At 34.5% G+C, this 21,156-nt stretch overlaps 1 protein-coding gene across 1 annotated transcript in view; it reads left to right on the forward strand.

The window, feature by feature from the left end:
- Positions 1-20,842, forward strand: part of LOC102683444 (neuromedin-K receptor) — a 76,720-nt gene extending 55,878 nt beyond the window's left edge. The window contains exons 4-5 of the mRNA XM_006629799.3: positions 7,861-8,057; positions 14,850-20,842. Coding sequence (XP_006629862.1) covers positions 7,861-8,057; positions 14,850-15,162 — 510 coding nt within the window. The 3' untranslated portion in view covers positions 15,163-20,842. The remainder of the gene's footprint in view (positions 1-7,860; positions 8,058-14,849) is intronic.
- Positions 20,843-21,156: the final 314 nt, after the last annotated feature.

Raw genomic sequence — 21,156 nt, forward strand, 5'->3', positions numbered from 1 at the left:
ATACAGTATCTCTTTTTTTCTCAAACTTCAAACAGAATTCCTTGACCTGTTAAGCTTTTGTATGTTAAGATATTATTAAAATGTCTTACATAAAGGTCTGCACTCTGGGTTCTTGTGTTAAAAAACTAATATGGGAGCAATTAGCACAATTTCAGTTTTTAAAGAACAGGTCCTTCCAAATTGCGTTTTACTCAGACTAAGGGACACTCGTGAGGCTTTTAAGATGGCTGAGAAATAATTCGGCTTTTAGCCTCTGCGGGTTTTGCCATACACCTGTGGTTTCCACTGGCTTAATCATATACTGCATGGCTTTACTGCATATCACTGATGAACTTAGAGATGTTAACTACTATGATGACGGTATAGTTTTAAAATATGAATATGTGTCTTGTGAGCTATCAGGGACAAGGTTTGGCTAGTATCCAAATGCAAATAGAGTTAGAAATTACAGGAATTAATCTAACTTCCTCATTTAGTTAAAACACCAATGATGTTTGTTCCCAGAAATCTGTATCCTGGTTTTTATAAATGTTTTAGAAATATTTTTTATGTTGTAAATAATTGAAGTATTTAATTATCAAACACTTCAATTACTTAACTGTCAGGTGGTATTACAACTCATGAACTGAGATTTTTAATTAACAAAGAGTGCCTGTTAGGAGGACTAAAAAATTACTGCTCTGAAATCGTAGACTCCACATTTTTCTTTCACTGGGATTCCTTCTCAAATTTTCACTTTCTGCCATCTTCTGCCTAGCGAAAGGTAGGTGAAGTATTGTCAATACTTGTCAGTATTATAAACACCAATCTCAACTACGGTAGCACTGTGACATTGTGTTTTTAGAATTGGGAATATAAAGCACTTTTTTGAAATTATACACACATCTATATCTTAGAATCTTCCAATCTCAAAGGAGGAGTGAATAGTTAAACCTGTCTTGAGGTGAGAACAATGTTAACCTTGTCCACTCCTTCTCTCTTTCTTAGTGTCTCTGTCTCTCTGTATGTGACAGTGTTAACTAGTTTGTAGCCCTTCTTACTCTCCCAGAAGACCTTGTTTGAACATTGCATAGTCCCCTTTAAGATACACGGTGCAATCTGCTCAAACTACTGTACAGTCAGCTCTTGTGCTTTGAGAGCTGACATGTGGCTCTCTCTGTTTCTCCCCCTCAATACAAGTACTGTACCTCTTTTTCCCTTTTCTCTGCCACTGTCTTTCTCATTTCTCCATTAGACTCTCTTTCCACCTCTGCATAGATAAAGGACAAACAATGGAATGATTCTTGTGTATCTGCTTTTGTTGATTTCCATTAGTAATTCATATAAAATGTAGGATATTTCTAAGGGACACTCTTTTAATGGATCAAGTAATTAAAAGGTGTTTTTTTTATCTTATGTAAATGCTACGGGCTTCTTCAATATTCAGAATAACAGAAGCATCTAAACAGATTTTATTTCTGAGAAGAGACCGATGCAATATTAATATGAGCATTAATTGCTTACACTTTGAATGACCTTCAACTATAAATGAAAGCAAACTGTACTGTATATTGCTAATATCAGTGTCTTTCATTTCTGCTGTGCTGAAGACATATTTTAATACTCAGAAGGGCTAAGATAAATTTATTACTTTTTTCTCATGGTTATCTTTATTATTATCTACAACTTAGTAGGGGAATTAGACAGTGCCAGGGATTATGATATTCCATTAATTTGTTTGAGATTCCACTAAAGCATTAAACAAGACTTTCTAAGACTTGAAATGAGTTTTTCCATGTATATTCACAAAGCCTAAAAATATAACTATCGGTTTATTTCATTTACAGAAAATAACAGTAAGGGTTGCCGACAAAATTTCTGAAGGCAGACATAAGAAGAACTATGACAGAAGTACAGATGTTATATTAAAATTGCAGCCTGAGTTTTCTCAAGCATTTCAACCAGCTGTACTGAGATCTATGGCCCAGATGTCATGAGACCGAGCCTTGGTCATGTTACTAGCCAACTATGACAGGTACCCCAGCAGTGGGTAAAAAACTACATGAGAACTACCAGAGGTGGATTGTGGATACTTGGCCAAGGCTTTCTCAGCGTTTTGGCTGAGAGCCACCCCTGAAACTCTTTTGGTACCTGAAAGCTTGCAGTGACATTAGGGAGAGACATCAGTGAGCAACTCCTTCAACTGGAGTGCTGTGAAGTATTGCATTATGTCAAAAGACAAATGGATTTGCAGGAGGGTGCATGTCTTAAAATCTCTCATTTTCTCCCAGAGAGCAGAGTCTTAAAATAATTGGTGATTCCAAATTAGGTGGGTAAACAAACAAAAAAAAATACTTGGTGATTGCTGATTCAGTAATTGTTTTAATGAATAGGCTCTACAATGAGAATTGTTTGTTGTTCAGCACCCAATGCTCAGAAACCAAAGTTCTCAGAGTAATTCTGAAAAATGTCCACACAAATATGTTTCAGGCATTAAGATGTATTAAATGTATTAGGTCTATTATCAATGAATATGAGAATAAAAAATCAGACAAGACTATTTGGGACATTATTCCCATTTAATTGACGACATCCCCTTGATTCTAAAATCTAATTTAACCATATCTTGAAGGATCTCTGAAAATTACCATTAACTGTACAATTACAAATTGCTACAAATTACAGAAACTGCAAACTACTGACAACTCAACCCAACCTGTCCAGCACATAGAGGATGAGGATACAGTACATCTCAATAACTTAAGACTGAATCTCACAACAGTCTGAACAAACTGTTTCAAACAAAAATAGCTGTGTAAATGCAGAGAGAGGCTCTGAAAACTAGCAGACAGGCATCATAATGAATTCAAAGAGCTTTTGCCCATTTAAGATACTAAATAGCAACCAGATTTCTCACCTGTTTCTAAATTGTGTGAATGCATTCTGTGAGTACTCAGACATCTTGACACCAGCAACATCAGCATTTGACACCAGTGGACTTTCATATTGATTTCAAACCAGTTGCAAAAGCATACAAAAGTTGGATTAGTGTCTTCTTTCAAGAGTGACTTATTTTGCATTATTCACAAGAATTACGCAATAACAAAAAAACAAAAACAGATTTTTTTTTCATAATTTTTTATAATTAGAACCATACAATAACCATACAATAATTGATACTAAATTTCTGTTATTACCATTTTAAGATTTCCATTATTCTAGTTAATTCTAGTCTAATATTGGGAAAAGTAGAAATTTCAGATTCTGGAAGTCTGAATTGTATGAAAGAATTTTCTGGGTTAATCTTAAAAATGTATACCTTGATTTTTCATAAACTCTTGAGCTTTGTGCTTTTTTCCAATTTGCTTTTTCTTGCACAAGCATTTGGTTAGTGGCAGCTCAATTACAATCTCATCTTGTATCTAATGAGCTTTTTAAACCTTTTCAGTCCTGAAACAGCCTCAGTTAATGATTTTATCATGGCTTCTGACACTGAGTCAATTAATCCTATTCTTCTTCTGGACTAAAGTGTGGCTTTTGTTAGTGTCAGTCCTACTGGATCACATAGAAACCTATGTGGACATCACTTGTGCTTTCTTTCATTGGGTTGCCTTCTGTTTGGAGAGCAAATCTGTAAATTGTAGGTGTTTACAATCTGTTCCTTTCCTACTAATACATAATAAGTCAAGGTAATAGAATTCTGTATGCAAGAACAGTACCCATGATTATACTGTATGTACATGTTGCCACTTGGACAGATTTTCACTGATATGCTGATCATCAGCAGTTTCCTGATATTGAGTAATTTATATTTTTGTTAGCTAGGTTGTGTGAGTTGGAAGTCTGCAATTGAATAAATTCAATTGAATTATAAAAGAGGATATTATGTCCTGACACCAGATTACCATGCAGACTATTCTTTGATTGTTAAAATTTAACAATTACTCACCCACTTATTGTCAGTGAACACAGAATAGAAATACTTATACAGTAGGTGCAGTACAATTTTTCTTTGTTCTTCAGCACAGTGTGGTAACAAAGTAATTAACCAGTCTTAAAAAGACAAATATTTATTTGAGAAAGACACAAACATTTATTGTCCTATCTTCTACAGAAAAATAGAATTCACCGTCAGGCACAGGTACTGTATAGGAAAAGAGGGAACTTGTTTCGGTCAAAGAAATTACCCTGTACAGGACTGTATTAATAAATGAATTAATAAATCCTAAATGAATGGGAACCTTTTCCTTATCCCAAATACTGCATCACCAAACAAGATAAAATTTATTTTAGCCAGGTAGATATCACTATTATGAAATAAATATGTCCACAATTAAAAGGCATCAGTCCCTTACCTAAGCCCAAGATTTGAACACTTTAGTGCTCAAATTTTCTGGATGTGGTCTGTCTGCTCTGCCAAAACAGGAGCTTACAGTTCAGATTCTCCTCAATGCATACTGCAGATCTATTCATGCTGCCTTGAGGTCCAGTTTCCCTGTATATTTTCTACAGGAAGGGATGGAATTTGATTTACCATCTGCATTTTTGACCATGATACCAATGCAAAAGTAACAAGATAAGACTGGAATAGTTGAGCAAAGAATGTCAATTTTCTTAAGGAATGGGCTAATGTGAGAAGTGAAACCAAACATGTTTATAGAATGCAAAGCACCAGCACACTTTTGACACGCCCCCCTGTTTTCGGCCCCGTATTCCTGCATGACGTTTTCCTAGTGTTTCCCCACTTCTTCGGATTGTGTCGTCCGCATAGGGTCCGGAAAGTACTGTTCGTTACAATACCTCCTAAAACATATCAAAAGGGATTCAATCAAATGCAAGTTAGAAATATTTGACCTTGTGTTGTCATTTGAAATTCATATTAGGACTCTCGCATTGTCAAAAAAAAACACATAATATTAATAGTTATCATCCAGGTTATCTCAAGGACGAAGGCAAGAGTAGCCCAAGTGTGAGATCTTGTGACTCAAGTCCTTCTTACTCTGCCGAAGACCAGGCTCCACAGAATTCTCATTACAATCTTTGAAATTGTCAACATTTTTAAAATTCACTTTTGAAATCAAACCTTAATATGATTTAGTTTTCTTTTGTTATACAGAGATTTGACTTTTTGAAAAAAAAACCATCAATAAAAGGGTTTATATACTGTATGTTTTCAGTTTTTCATGGCACTCATGTTCTTTTGACATTAATTTATGCTTGTATTACATACTATTTGTACAGTAGCAAATGGATTTAAAACTGAATTCTTACTTTTTAAAAATTACCATAGTCCTGTTGTAATCAATTCTATTGAAACTGATTAATATTTTAAGCAATAATTGCACGCTACTGTACATTAAAGTCCATCAGCTTACAGTAGAAGGAAAACAAACTCCTGGTAAAGAAAATACACCTTCTAACCTTCTTGTGTTCAGTAGGTGGAAAACATAAGACAAAGTCTTTTGAAGGACGTCTTTTGTATCCTCCTAAAAATTCTCCTAAAAACACTTCTGATAAGCCTGAGGTTTCTACTTTTTCTAGATACACACAGACAAAAACAAAATACCTGAAAGAGTTCTTTCGTGATTTATAAGCTGCCAGATGCAGCAGTGATAACATAACAGACTCTCTGAGAGGTGACAAAAGGAGTGAAGTGTAATTTATTTTGTCTTGAAAAACTACTGTATCTAAATGAACAAAAGGCAATAAAGGTTAATTCAATTCAGAGGAGTGGTACCGTTGAACTTCAGTTCTACTGTAGCTTAAAATCTTAATTGCATCGATTGTCATGGTGTGAAATGCTACTGTATATGGAATGGTGTTTCAGGACAATAAACAGGTAAAATAATATTTTTTTATTAAAATGATTATGAAATAATTACATATTACATTGCAACAGATCCTTCTATGGGGTAGAGTGATGGGAAAGACCTGGACACGTAGTACTAATACATAAACCCATACGTATGTAAGTTGTTTTTATAGCTCTAGTAGGATCGGTCAGGTGTTTGTCAGAATTGTTCTAACCCTTGCTTCTTTATCAACCTAATTTGGATACTTTTTCTAACTCTGTTTAGGGTTAGAGTGCTGATTGGCAGATACACTTTGGCCAAAAGTTGGGAATAATAAAATGTTTTCTCTGACAATCAGAGATGGTAACCATTGACAGCTTATAACAGTCTTGAAAAACTAGTATGTGCTCTAATTTTCTCTAGTCCTTTTCATACAATTTCTACTTTGTTTACACCTGCAATGTTACTGCTCTGCAACCTAATGCTGCAGTCGATCTTTGTCTGGTCTCACTCGGTTACCTAGTCAGAGAAATCAGCAGGTGTCGTTGATTTCCCTAATTTTCCCATGTAGAATGCTCAGGCTCAACCAGCCATTCACTGGAGTGATGATGCACCTATTGTACAGTATTTCAGTGCTCTGCTCTGAGGTAATCACTCCAGCCTCTTTGGCTTCATCACAACATTAACAAATGTAATATTAACGCAATCGAGTCTTTCTGAAGCATAAGGTCACTGTTTTTGTTTTGAGTTTTCTAGGCAATCTGCACAGAAATATGTCTCATTAATAATGTAATTATAACTATGCATAAACTAAAGCATTTTAATATTAAATGCACATACACAGTACTGTATATTCAGATCTTTGAAAGGTAAGATGCCAAAGATTTGCAAGACATACTAAGTATTCTAGCATACACTTTCTAGACAGCACAGAAACTCTCACTCTCCAGTCTATAATTTAATAAAGAAATACAATGTTGGCAAGTATTTATTCTTTTTCTATGAAGAACAAATTTCAGTTCATATTAGCTGCTCTTTTGAGGTTATCCAAAAAAGCTCACTGTGCAGTAGAAAACTGACATAGGTGTCTATAGCCATTGACAGTGATCTTCTGGGATCCTCGGTTTAAATTGAAAATGACTGTGCAGCATGAGGGCTAAAGAGATAGGAAGGAAGATGCAAAGAGAGTACAGTGCATAATTTTTAAATTAATAATAAGATGGGCTGGGGAAAATCCCATGAATAAAAAATGCAGCTTCTTCTTAGGAAAAAGGAGATTTTGGTGGGGGTAAGGAAGTAAATCAGTGACACAGTGACAAATAAATTGCAGTCCAGCTACAGGATGTCACAGGGAAATTTTGATACACAGTTATAGCCACAGGATGTCTTTCTGTTGACACTACAGCCAAAAGACGTGTAAGGATTGTTGAAAATACATGAAAAAGAAGACAACTAAGAAAATAATATGTTATATTCCACTATCTTGGTGGCCAGCATAGTACCCTATGGCAATTTGTAATATTTTATGCAGTAATATAAACAATTTACAATATATACAGTAAATTGTCTCTCTAGAGAGACTGAAAATGTTATTTTACTGCATGTTTAATGCTGTAAGTACCTAAATCACATGTTTATAAACGCAACACCAAGCATTTTAAAGCATATAATTAATGTTGAAAGTTCAAGTGATCAAACAGAGTACCTCTGCGTTGCAGGACATTTGAATAGTGAATCTGGAAAAGAGAGGGGTAACTGCAGGGTGTATCTGGTTACACAATTCTGTTTTTATGTCACACAGTACTGTCAGAATAACAGCATACAGTAGCTGTCTTATAACAAATGTTTTGTGTTCTAGTCTCATATCAATATCCAACTTCACTCTTCAGTCTTTATTTCACTGCAATAAAGTAATGTGCCCACCATCCTAAATCCTAAATCTTCTGTGAAGATTTGAAATGAATGGGGAAATAACATACATTGTGTCTTTGCTTTGAGATTGTCACAGATAATGAGCTTTTGCTTACAAGATGAACTTGTTTATTTTCTCTGACTCAACAGATAATGGCATTTCTTTCTCCCACTTCAGGTTGTTAAAATGATGATCATTGTGGTAGCCACTTTTGCCATTTGTTGGCTTCCCTATCACATTTATTTCATCATGACTGGGATATACCGGGACCTGAATCGGTGGAAATACATTCAGCAAGTTTATCTTGCTATTCTTTGGTTGGCTATGAGTTCCACGATGTACAACCCCATCATTTACTGCTGCCTTAACAGCAGGTAAGTAGACTGCATGTCTCAAAGTGAGTAATCAGAGCAACAAAGTGACAAGTAATTCTTGGTTTCCGAATATGCATGTTCTAAGCTAACAAAAGCTATTTTCAGTATGTCAGCACTGGAAAAGTTAAATTCCAAGTTAAATGGAATAAAGCTGCTAATGGTTCCTCAAAAAATAAAATACATTGTAACCAAAGACAGTTCGTAATGGGTTTTTGCACAAGAGGATATGAACTAGACTGCTCTTTCTACTAAATCAACAGATAATTGACAGAGTTCTAAAAAAATCAGTAAATGCAATGCATCCTGTTGACTGTACGATGCACATTATGACTGTGACTGCGCCACGTTTTGCAACCTGACATTTCAGTTATTCTCACACCTGAAGAAGGCTCCGTGGCCGAAACGTTGTGTTTCCTTTCTTCTCTTTTCAGCATGGAATAAACCTATTGTTCTATTTCAGTTATTAAATGTATTCCAGGTATCTTTTGTTTGTAACTAGAGCCAAATCAGTTAAACCAAAACAATGAAGCTGTGCCTAATTCGAAAAATAACTAATTATGGTGAGTAGAAAATCTTAGAGAAATCGAAACTGAAAATACTGAGTATACAGTATACTTTGTTGAGGCCTGACTTATGACTCAGGAAATTGGGCTCGTTCTTACTACTAGATCACACACCTGACATTTCATGCCTGGACACCAGAGGCATTCTCTTGCTGAAACATAGTTTAATCCCTGATGTCCTTCATGCAGTGTTTCCAGCACCTCTTGCCTGAAATATCCAACAAATCATTTGCTGTGTACTGTATATCTCTGGTCTGTCCTGCCAGAAATTATGGTATTCCATTGCTGATTGCAGGTTTACCTTTGTCTGTGTCTCTTCAGCTGCTTGCAGGTCCATTCTGATTTCTGTACCAACATGAGCTGTTGAAATTTGTTTTCATTGCAAAATGAAATCAACACACTACACTTGGCACTCAGTTTACATATATTAGTATTATGTGCATCGGTGTTGATAGTACATGTGCTATTATCAAGGAATTTCCAGGAAATATAAAACATTATGATTGAATTGAAGAGTCCACTGTCCTTGATTCTAAGTTTAATCAGCATTGTTTGACATCTGACACAATGTTGTGGTTTTATTTCCAATATTACACGGATTGCTCACAACCTTGGATAGGATGATAAAGCCTCATCACAAGATTTCCCTATTACATTTTCCTGCCTATCCCTCTTGTGTTAATGGAATTTCTTGTTTTTTATCCAGATTTAAGTGTTCTTCTTACTGCTTCAGTTGTAAGTTGTAATATTGTTACAAATAGGTGGTTATGTATTTTAATAGAATGTACTGGAAATAATCTGAGCAGGATAATCAGTGAGTAAATAAAATAATGATAACCCCCAAATTGTACAGATATGTTGTTTAGTAAAGTAGAGGCACTTGAGATCTTTGTTCTCTGGTGCAGCTTTGGCAACAGAATAATATATCACTGAGTTAAATAAATATTTCTTACCAATGACAATGACATAAACTAAACAACACAACACATCACAACACATTACTTACAAACAAGGCATCTTGGTGACTTATGTTCTGAACAACCAGAAAAAACTCAGACTGCTACCAGCTATTCAAAGATCCTATATACTGTAACACCTACGGTCCACAGGCCGAAAAGAGAGATAAATCTGCCTTCTAAACTTAACAGAATAAGACCTACAGTTAAATCTTTTACTCCATAAATATGGATGCTACAATTTGAATGGGAAGCCTATTCTATAAATGCATCAACTAATCAAGAGAGGCTGTTTGTACCATTAAAACTCTACCAGGAAACGATTCCTAAAAACAACAGAATTGTAAGCTATGTCAACAAGGTTCAAATATTTGAATCTGGTCTTAAAGGCTGCTCTTAACAATTTTCTAAGGCAAAACACATGACTGACTAAAGCTGACAGTAAAGCAAAGTTTTAATTCTTGATTTGACCTTCTAACATCTGCAGTATTTGGAAATTTTTGTTTGACTTTTGGTTGTTGACTTTGCCCCTTAATTTTCAGTATGTTGTCTGTACATTATTGGATTCTTTGCTCCATATCTTTGATCTCTTTAGATTCTGCTTTCAGCATTTGAAAAACTGGTAAGAAAACCCCTGGAATTTGAAATCTCAAATTCCTCAGTATTATTTAAAAATCAGTCTTTTGTTGCTTCCCTGCCCGCTTTAGTTAGCATAATCTAATTAAAATCCCCATGTATGCTATTTCAAAAAGATCTCTTTATGCTACTGTTTTCCTGAATTAGAACAAAATTATGTCATGCATTTATTTGACTTATAATGGAATATATTATGTTACTGGGTGCCATAAAGATTTGTTTTTTGCTTAAAGTGTAGAAGAAATTAATGGATTTAGTTCAGGTCCTTATCTATAGAAAGCAATTGATCATCGCTTAAATGATACCATATATTTACCACTTAAGCTGACTCGCTAGACATATTTTTAAAAGCTTCCAAATGGAAAAGGTTGAACAATCCAGAGATCAATTTCACATTGCTCATTGTAAACTAAGAATACCAGTTTCTGATGTCTTGAGAAAGACCATCAGACATTTCTAGTGTTTTGACAGTATGGTTAAGAATTTGTCTTCAGTGCTGTCATTTCAGACTTGGTCTCCAGCCCAGACTGCATTCTCTAGTGTTACAAATTGTAAAAGATGACTCCAAGACAAAAATGTCCACTGTATAGGTACAGGCAGAGTGTGAGTTTCACACATACTGTACATATATTGTACAATAATCTAATAAACAAGTTCCATTTTTTCAAAGGAATTAAACAGAAATATACAGTACTGTGTCACCTTAGAAAATATGTAATGAAGCAAATGATAAAATATTTATAAAAATACATCAAACTCTTTTCCAATGTTTAAGAGCTTAAAGAAAGAGATGGGAAACATTAAAATTACACACTGACATAGAAATTATGACGAACCTATAATTGAGTGGGATTGAAGTAGTTCAGGTGGGTAGCTGCGTCAGCATGCGTAGGCTGCAAAGAAACAAGTAATAGGTTCATTCCATGCTAAAAAGAGAAGAAAGAAAACACAACGTCATGTTGTTTTCTTTCTTCTCTTTTCATCATGGAATAAACCTTCTTGTTCCATTAAGTGGGATTACCATTTAAAGTAGCTGCAAAGTACTCCAGTTTTTTTTTTATCCTCAGAAGTTATGTATTCTTTATGTGCCTAATTGTTCCCTAAGATCTCAAGATGCAGATTTGTTTTTATTAGTTCAAGGCACAGACTTCAGTCAGCTGAAGCTGGAGCTCTGATTCTCAGTGAACCCCTTATTAGTCAACATTAGGCATACAGAAAGTCTGCATTCCTAAACTCTAATCTGCAAAGCCGTCTTTCTGAGTGTGCTAAAAATGTGGAGTATGTTTTACTGACAAGGCTTTCTCTGTAATTTTATAAAGCATTCTGGCATGCATTAATGTGTAGCAATTTGCATCACAGTAGTATATTCTTGCATAGGAGTGTCATTCTTGGAGTCATCATTCAAAATTCAGTTTATGATCTAAAAAAAAGAACTGTTTTATTCCATCTAAATATTAGAAAATGCTCACATGCCCCCCCCCCCCAAAAAAAAACAAATCTAGCAGGATACCTCAAATTTGAAAGATTATCATTTATTATATCCTGGGGATTTCTGTATCAGTTATATTTTTTTTTCAAGAAGTTCGGCACTAGAGTATTGATATGCACTTGGATATAATTCATAATAATATTGGTTTGACAATAAAACTATAAATCCTATCAAGAATGAAATCCATATACTATGGAGTAGCCTTGAATCATGGTTGCCACTGATTTCTTTGCAGCAATGACTTTTCTATCTCATTCAGTTAATCAAACATCTTGTCAGGCATCCTAGATTTATTTTTTTAATCCTAGGATTTAGAGTTTGGTGTGGGAATTATTTTGGCTGTAGTGTTTTTTAATTTCATTATGTTTTGTAATGTTTCTTTAGAAGATCTGGTAACATGAACTTTAAACCTGAGAAACAACTGGAAAAATGCAATAGAAATACAACCCACCATCCCAAAAATGAAACTGGGTACAAATTACAACCTGAAATGTTATCTTGAAAATAAGATGTAGGAGAGATTTTTTTTTGTTTCTTAAACTTCCTATTTCTGTTTCAATACCAAAAAGTTAGTCCTTGTTTCTCTGCATTCATTGTTTTGAGGCCTGTCCCATCCCTATTATTGCTCTTGTAGCAGCCTCTTGATTCATGTCACAGATACTGTATATTTGGGTTCTCACTACTTTGTCTTTATGGTCAGATTACCATTACATCCAAGCTTTGATGTTGTCTGTTTCTACTGAATTGTACTGTAAATGTAATTTGTATTTTAGAAAATGTTCACAGAAATAAGAAATATGAAGATGTTTCACTGAATATAAAGAAAATCTGTCCTCTGATTCTTTTCCAAGTTTTGCTAGTATCATCAGCAAATTAATCCACATTCAATTAACTATTCTGAGGTGTCCTAAATTCTTGGATGGTATTATTTTTAGATAATATGTGCCTGATTGGTGTGTTACCTTACTTAAACAGAGGCAGATTAGGTGTGTTTTAGGTATAGTAGGTATTTTTTGAATGATACACAGAAAAACTGTAAAGGAAGATGATCTGATAGTATGCTCAGATACCGCAAGGTCCTAACAGCTTTTGATTGAGTTATTTCCATTTCTTTACCATTCTTTAAAAAGATAGAAAGGCTGAGCATAGTAAGAGCATCCCATTTACAAAAATGTCATCTGTAGAAGCAGTCTACAGCAGGTACTTTCATGAGTCATTTAAATAAGCAGGTTCTTCTTGTGGTGTATGCATTACCTGTCAATGTGTAAAAGAGCATCCTGCTGAGCTACAGCATGGCTCTTGTCACAATCAAGTCTTAGAGGAAGATACATCAAAGCAGTCAAAACCACAGGTGGTAAAACTTTTGAGACTACTAACACTTTTTTTCTTATTTCACATTACTGTATGTAGAGTTACATTTTTCACGCAAGTCTAGAATTATCATTAAGTTTAATGATGCTTTTGCAGGCAACTGGGGCAAAAACCTTGTTTCTTTCACAATCTGATATTGTAGGACCTCCTGGGACTGTGGTTTCTTAAGAAGCTACAGTATATTGTTCCAAGGGTTGAATTAATTTTGTTTTATATTGAACATACTGTTTAGTGTAGCTTCCTTGGGTTGTCCTAAGCAACAGCAACCCCTGTGAAACACCTGCGACAAGATTATTGGACCCCCTGTGGTTTTGTTTTTAAAGACAATCAAGCAAAATAAAAGCTGCAATGAAATTCTGCTTACTTAAATACAACTCAGTCCTAAGAAATGATTTTTCGGGACACACAGGGTAACACACGTGAGGAAACCTTTTGTCATCCAACACCACAGGGAACGCAAAGACCTGACAAATCAAAAGAGACCAATGGTTGTTGATCTTCTCAAATCAGGTAATAGATACAAAATATACATAAAAAGTTAAATACAGTACCACTTGGCATTATTAAGGCAATTAGTTCAAAACCACTAAACAGTGGGAAACTTACCAGAAAAGGACAAACGTGCATCATATCCTCACACACAAAGAGGATCATGGTGAGGAAGGCAAAAAAAGAATCCAAGGTCACATTTGGAGAACTGCAGTGTCTGGTTGCATCTTGGTGTTACCAAGTTTCCAAATCAACAATTAGATGGTACATGCATGCCAACAGGCTATTCGGAAGAACTGCCAGGAGAAAGTCAAATTGAAGTGGTTTGAATTTACTAGACGCTATTGGGACTTTGATTAGAACTGAGTGCTATGGTCAGATGAGATCAAAATTGGACTCTTTGACCATTCATGCCATCAGTACATTTGGCGTCACCAGAGGGACGCAAAGAAAACAATCTCATACCCACCGTGAAATATGGCAGTGGATCGATGATGTTGTGGGGCTGTTTTGATGCCACTGGCCTTGGGGCCCTAGTTAAGATCAATTACATCATGAACTCTACTAAGTATCAGTATATTCTGGCCAAAAAGCTTGCATTTGCCAGAAAGCTGCGACTTGGTCGCAGATGGACCTTCCAGCATGACAACGACACTAAACACCTCAAAATCAACAATGAAATGTTTGACTTAAAACAAAATCAACGTATTGCAGTCTCAGTCTCTGGACTTAAACCTGATTGAAAACCTGTGGTCTAAATGAAAAAGGCTACTCCATAAGGACATCAAGGAAAATTCTGCAGAGAGGAATGGTCCAAGATCCCTCCCAGTCCCAATCTAAAAACTTATTAAACGTTATAGGAAAAGGCTTTGTGCTGTTATCCGTGCCAGAGTAGGTTGCACCAAGTAATAGAAGCATGAGATCTGATTCATTTTGAAACCTATGTATATTTGAGAAAAACTGTATTACTCAGAACTTTAAAAATTATACTGTATTTGTTTGAAAATAAATTGTAATGAATGCTTTGAAAATGTCTTTATATACTTGAACTTAAATACAAGCCCATAGTTGTTTTCATTCTGGGGACATAAAATATATCTTTTTATTTGTGCTATTTATTTTATACAGCTTTTCTTGTGCATCTTTAACAAAGGTGCTAATAATTCTTGAGCCCACTGTAAATCATGTGTTTTTTGTGATTTGATCCCCAATCTTGGTTGAAAATCTGTTAACAGAGAAAGTAGTCCATTGCTCTGTGTATTACAATATCTATCTTTTTTCCATTTAGGTTCAGGGCAGGGTTCAAGCGAGCATTCCGATGGTGCCCATTCATTGAATTCTCCAGCTACGATGAGCTGGAGTTGAGAACCACACGATTTAACCCAGCCCGCCAGAGCAGCATGTACACAGTCTCCAGGATTGAATCCAGTACGACTGTTGTCTTCGAACCCAATGAGGGAGACAATCCTGACTGTGCAAGGAAGAAAAGTGTCACTTCACGATATACCAGCATCAATGGCTGTTCTGGCAACAGTACTAAAACATCCCGGAGTTCAAGTTTTTACAGCACCACAAACACCTCGGTAGAGGACTATTCCTGAAGCCTTCAGATAGAAACACTGCAGTGTGGACAAAATAATCTCAATGTATAGATCAACCTGTAATTTGCTATATAAACTTCAGTGTACAGTATTGTTCAAAACATTGGGTTATCAACTTATGACTATCCCATATTCTTTCTACAACATTTAGTACTTAAATAATTCCTGTAGGTTTGCAGTATATTTGGATTCACTGCCATTTTGAAAACTACAATTAGGTGAGTTGCAAGGTGCAATAGTATCTGTTCAGAAATATTCTTGGTTAGTATTCTATTTATACTCATTTACTAGCCCCCAAAACTAAGACATCCAATATAATATTAGATCTATTTACCCATTTCACGTATTGATATTATACCATATACAGTCATTTCTTCTGCAAATAAACTGACATCATCTAGAATTTATACTTTATAGACCATACTGCTTGAAGTAATGGCTTAATATTTCAAATACACTGTACATGTACTTATTAGTGTTTTACTTACTTTGAAGTCAAAACCAACTTTGGCTTCCAGAAATCCTTAACTTCAGACATGTGACAACCTTTCATCTTTTAAGTATGAGATGAGATATAAACACTGTGGAAGTCATCTCGGCTGACAGCTGCTTGCTTGACTTGAGTCCTGCAAGCTCTGTAAATGTTGGTCATGCCTTGTTGGTCATTTGATTTTGAACAGTCCTGTTTTTTAACCATTGTATTGCACATCTCTGTTTTCAACAATTCAGTGGTTTCTTTGTTGTTTCCACCATAACGTTGCCCCCTTTAATAAGTTAGCCAATATTTACATGTTGTTCATGTGATGTTTCTTTCTTCAAATCTGGAAGACAATTCAACTTCCATTTTACATTTATTTTCAGTTTGATTTCGGCATCAGCAGTGGTTTTTGATTTGGTATGATTTTATTAAAGTGTTGCAAATGCAAGCACATTTCATATATTTAATAAACTGCTTTAAATTGTCTTATTGTATTATATTGTTTTGAACATAATATGATCTAAAATGATTAAGCTACAAAGAATAACTTTATTATGGGAAACTTAATAAATATTTCTAACAATCAAAATAACCCAGTTTTGCATAATACTGTATTTAAACACACATACAAATGTACACACACAGAACAGCAAGTGGAGTTTATGAATTGCTTTATAATATTATTTCTAGCAATATGTAGCATAAATATTGCCATCTTCTAGATGCTAGCTAGAGGGAAACTTTGCTATTTGATTGCTGTTAATTCTGTTTCTGAAACAACATCAAGAAATTTGAAATAATACAATACTGATGAGGCACATATCCTTCACATTATTTAATTTGAAAAACTGAAAAACCTGTCATTACTTATCACTATTTTTCAGGGAGAAAGAAAGTTTAAATGAACAAAACTCGTTCAAATGTTTAATTAGCTTTGATGGTATGTACATACAGAAACCTATCAAGTCTAAAACTGGTCAACATTTGGTTCATTTAATGAAGTTTTGTGTATGTAATTTACCTAAACAGTGTTTGTTTTATAGTCTTCTGCTAAATCTGTTCCTGCTGCTACAACCTAACCCCTTTCTGAGCTTTAGTTGGGTTCCAGCTATCTTAAGAATATTTTAAAATTCTATAATTTTGACAGAGTTGCATCAATAATAAATATAACATTGCATTTAAATACAAATATAAAACTTAAAATCAAAGATATTTTAACAGTTGCCTCTTACAGTAAAACACGCCTTTCATATAAATAAATGGTTATAAAAGCCATCAACATCCAATATGTCATTCATCTCCAGGTTATGTTGTATCCCTTGTTAAGTTTTTGAAACAAAAGTCTAAAGAGTTATCTTGACCTTTTCTAATGTTACCACACTCTGTCTATAATTTATAAACAGATAAACAGTACAGAATGAATGTCTTTTAATGTATTTACATTAAAATATCAGCTTAGATTGTCTTACAGTAGGAATAGAGATGTATATCAAATAGTTTTTTTAAGTATTACTGCTATAATGGGGTTAAGCATCTTTTTATATTACGTGTATGCGTAAATGTACTCTGTGTTATGCCTAAACAATTGATATTCTGAAATAGCCTTGTTGTTTTGTAAATAGTACATTTCAAATGCTTTTTGTTACTTCTGAAAATCGTGTGAAACTGATTCTGTACAAGTGCCATGATTGTAGTTTGTCTTGTGCTGTGGAGTCATACTGTATAACTCTAATCTCTAGACAATATAAATCCTTACACCTATATCGTGTACGCTGATACACCATCATAATTTAAGTCTGTAACATTGCTGAGAAGTTTAATTCTTTTCAACACAGGTACACAATTTCCTGTTTCATTCCAAAGAAAAGCAAAACATTCAACATCATTTAGATTTGTCCATTATTTATAGGCTGCTTGGACTTTTGTATGACCAGTTCTATGAACAAAATGCTTTGTCAGGTTGCATATTATTTTTTGCATTGCCAGTCTGAGATACACCTTTGCTTATAGCTGCTATCGCTGAGTTACTCTGCACTCTTCTCAGAGATGGAATACTACTTTGTGTCACAGCTCTCTCCAAGCTGCAGGGAGAGGGCTGTTCTGTCAGAATGAGCTATTCAAAAGGGTGAATGCACTGGAAACTGTCTGCCTCCTGCAGTGACATTTAAAAGCCAAAGTGTCCTAGTTATAAGAAACATGCTTCAGTTTGTTTAACTTTGTTTTAGCTCCTGGAGAAAGCTCTGAAGTCGCTTATAACTGTGGTATATTCTGAGTGTGTGTATGTGGATGTGTGATCAGACTTTGGAGGTCTAATACCAGCTGCTGGTGAGGAGCCTTACAAATTATAAAGCAGACTTGTACCTCATGGCTGAGATGGCCACTGCTGGAAGCCATCCCAAGTTCAGAGGCCAAACCTTGAGGAGCACAACAAATGAAACCTCTGACCCTTTCCCTGAGTCAGGGTCTTCCTGCAAGGTGCTGTTAAGGCACAACAGCAGTGAACTGAAAAGAAAACAAGAATGTGGCTCAAAGCATTCTATTTAATTAGCTGATAGTCAGAAGGCTTCAGTGTCCTGTATTTCATATTTAGTATATTTTATGAGTACTTACAAATTTAACATGTTTTCTGCAGTGAACTGATGAACAGGTAAAAGTCACTACTAGTCAAATGCATGGTATTTACTTTGAAGTACTGAGTTGGATAACTTGTGTAAACAGCTGTCAAACTCATTCCATCTTATTGTCATACTGTATGTGTACAATAATGTGACAGTTTCGCTGTTTATTTTGCAGCTGCTCTGAAAGTTTATAAACTGGTCTTGTTATTTAACCTTAAAAGACATGGTTCTGGTAAAGTATGTCAGCATTACTTAAAACTGAATGTATTTTAACATGTAGTGAAGTGAATGATAGCTTTTTTTTGTACATGAAAATGTAATACACAATGGAAATGACTTTTGAATGTACTCGCTCATTTTCTGGGGTTTATATAATAATTTGTGAGAATGACCAGAACAATGCACTCGTTTAAAGTTCGATTGTTTCATTTAAGACCACCAATGTCACTTATTTACATTATTTGTCTGGCCAGGAGGTGTGAGGATTTCTGTATTTACCTGGCATTAAATGGTTTTAGCTATAATAGATATGTAGCCTTGCATCATTTTATTTAGTTAAACCAGAGGGAAATGCTTTTTTATATGCATTTTCTGAACACATTTAATCTGTAGAAATCTCAGTTCTAAACTCAGTTCTAATAATGTAAGCCCTACATTATTAACAGCTGAAAAGCAAATTGTGAACTGTGAAACACTGAAAAGTGTTGCATGGTTAATAAGTTTAAGTAAATAATGTAGGAGAAACATTATAGATTTAAGAACTGGTGCTTTATCATATTAACTCTTACAGATATAAAATAAAATCTCAATGAAATAACACATGAAATGGACAATATAAAGATAGATTTACAGTACATGTATTTATTGGAGACATTAACAGTAGGCCTATACATACAGTACCTTTTGATTTTTTTAAACTTCTACCAAATGTATTATTTGTTTAAATATAAATTAGTATTAATTATATAACAATGACAGATAATACTTAAAAACAAACTTGTCAGTGATGATTTCTGCAAATACGATTCAACACATTTTCCTTCATTTCAGTGCACATTTTGATTGCTGTAACATGCTAATCACTGATAATGTGAAATGCATTTTCTGCCGTTACGAAATACAAACATTCCCTGTGAAAGTTAAGTATGTCAAAGGGTGAGAAAAGCAATGTATTATATGTGAGGTGATATGAATTAAGCTAATCTCTTACAATAAAGGGGTTGTAAATCCAGTTTTCCAACCTGTGTGAAATGTAGTCACTGTTTCCTTTGGTAGCATTTTTTGATTGATACTCTTGATTAACTCATCTGTTGACTGCTCACAAAATATTAGCACATAGAATTTGATAGACATGCAGGCCATAATCACATCATTTAAAAACAATGGGATTATTCAGTAGGCAAAAGAGCAGTGCTGAACACATCACATACAGTAGACTGAAAATTAAGCAACAGTAAATGTATTTCATTTTGTAAATACTGTAGCATGTAGTTGTGACGTATCGCCAGTCTTAAATAATTAAGAATTATTTCAGATTAAGAAAAAGTACAGATATTGCATTATGGCAATATCCTGAGTGCAGGACTTGTCAAAGATCATTGCTCATCACTGTCTAAGCCTTCAGAAGGACTGTTGGATTTTTTAGACCTTTGTCTGAAACATGCATTAATATGGTCAGTGTACAAGTTGTTTAAATCACCCACATTTAGGCTACTAAATTGCTACTTCTTTCAATTGTACTTTTATTAATAATAGGTATTAAATGCCAGACCATTATGGATGTATCAAAAACTGTAGAAAATGGTCTTTTGTAGTACTGGATTCCTGGTTTAGATACTAAACATTGTACAGTGATGTTTTTGTCACTTTGGCTTGTTACAATTCTGTTCACTGTTGTTTCATACCAATGTTTGTCTTTTCCATTGCTTGAGGGTCACATACTGCAATTATTTTAAGCAACTGCAGCCACAGTAGCAAAATTTGCTTAGCAAACACCCTAATTCATGGCAACATATTGTAACACTTTTTTATTCCAATTCAGATATAATCATTTAATTTTATTTAACTAAGTGGATAAATGAAACCCTTTGCATTAGTACACAGCACTGACTGATTTAAGATACTTATAAATCATGCTGGTGTGTGACCCTCAAGGACTGAGACTTGTGGAACACTGTTTTTAGAGTCATTAAAAAAAATAGCAAATTGATCGCACATGCGTGTAAAAGCCCAGATAGCTTGTCATTTTTCTGTGCGTTATTGAAATTAGTCTTTGTCTTAAAAGCTGTTTTTGAAATTATAAATGAGTGGATATTTTTGTTATACTTTTGTTAATGGTGATGTGTCATAACAAATTATTATTTTATATTAGTAATATGCAGAAAATGGAAAATAAGACGTATACACTAGCATAGCAAATTTATTTTTGTAAAAAACATATTTAAAAAGCCACTATACATGTATCGGTGCAGTTACGCATTGATCTGTTTGGTTATTTTAAGCATAGTGTTTTCTGCAAACATCATTTTGTCTGCTTGCTTAAGTATTTTCAGTAACCATTTTGAAATAAAGCTGTATTCTTTATTGGATGATTCTGTATTCATTTTTATCATACCTCCTTAGTTTCAACACCACAATATTTAAAATCTGTAATAATACACATTTTAAGTTGGCTTTGTTGGATACTGTATGATTAATTAGGATGAGCCAAACTGTATTTACACTATTGACTAAAGATTAAAATGCTTTCATTTCCAATTGTAAACACCTACCTGTATCTAAAAACATCTAAACCTATTGTACTTTACTGTATGTCGCTACTGAAGGTAGTATGATCAGTGTTGGGTTTTCATTAAATAAACCCAAGAGCAGGCAAACAGCTGTGTGAGCCAGCAGTAC

This window comes from Lepisosteus oculatus, chromosome 1 (assembly GCF_040954835.1).
Source record: "Lepisosteus oculatus isolate fLepOcu1 chromosome 1, fLepOcu1.hap2, whole genome shotgun sequence".
NCBI classification, from domain to species: domain Eukaryota; kingdom Metazoa; phylum Chordata; class Actinopteri; order Semionotiformes; family Lepisosteidae; genus Lepisosteus; species Lepisosteus oculatus.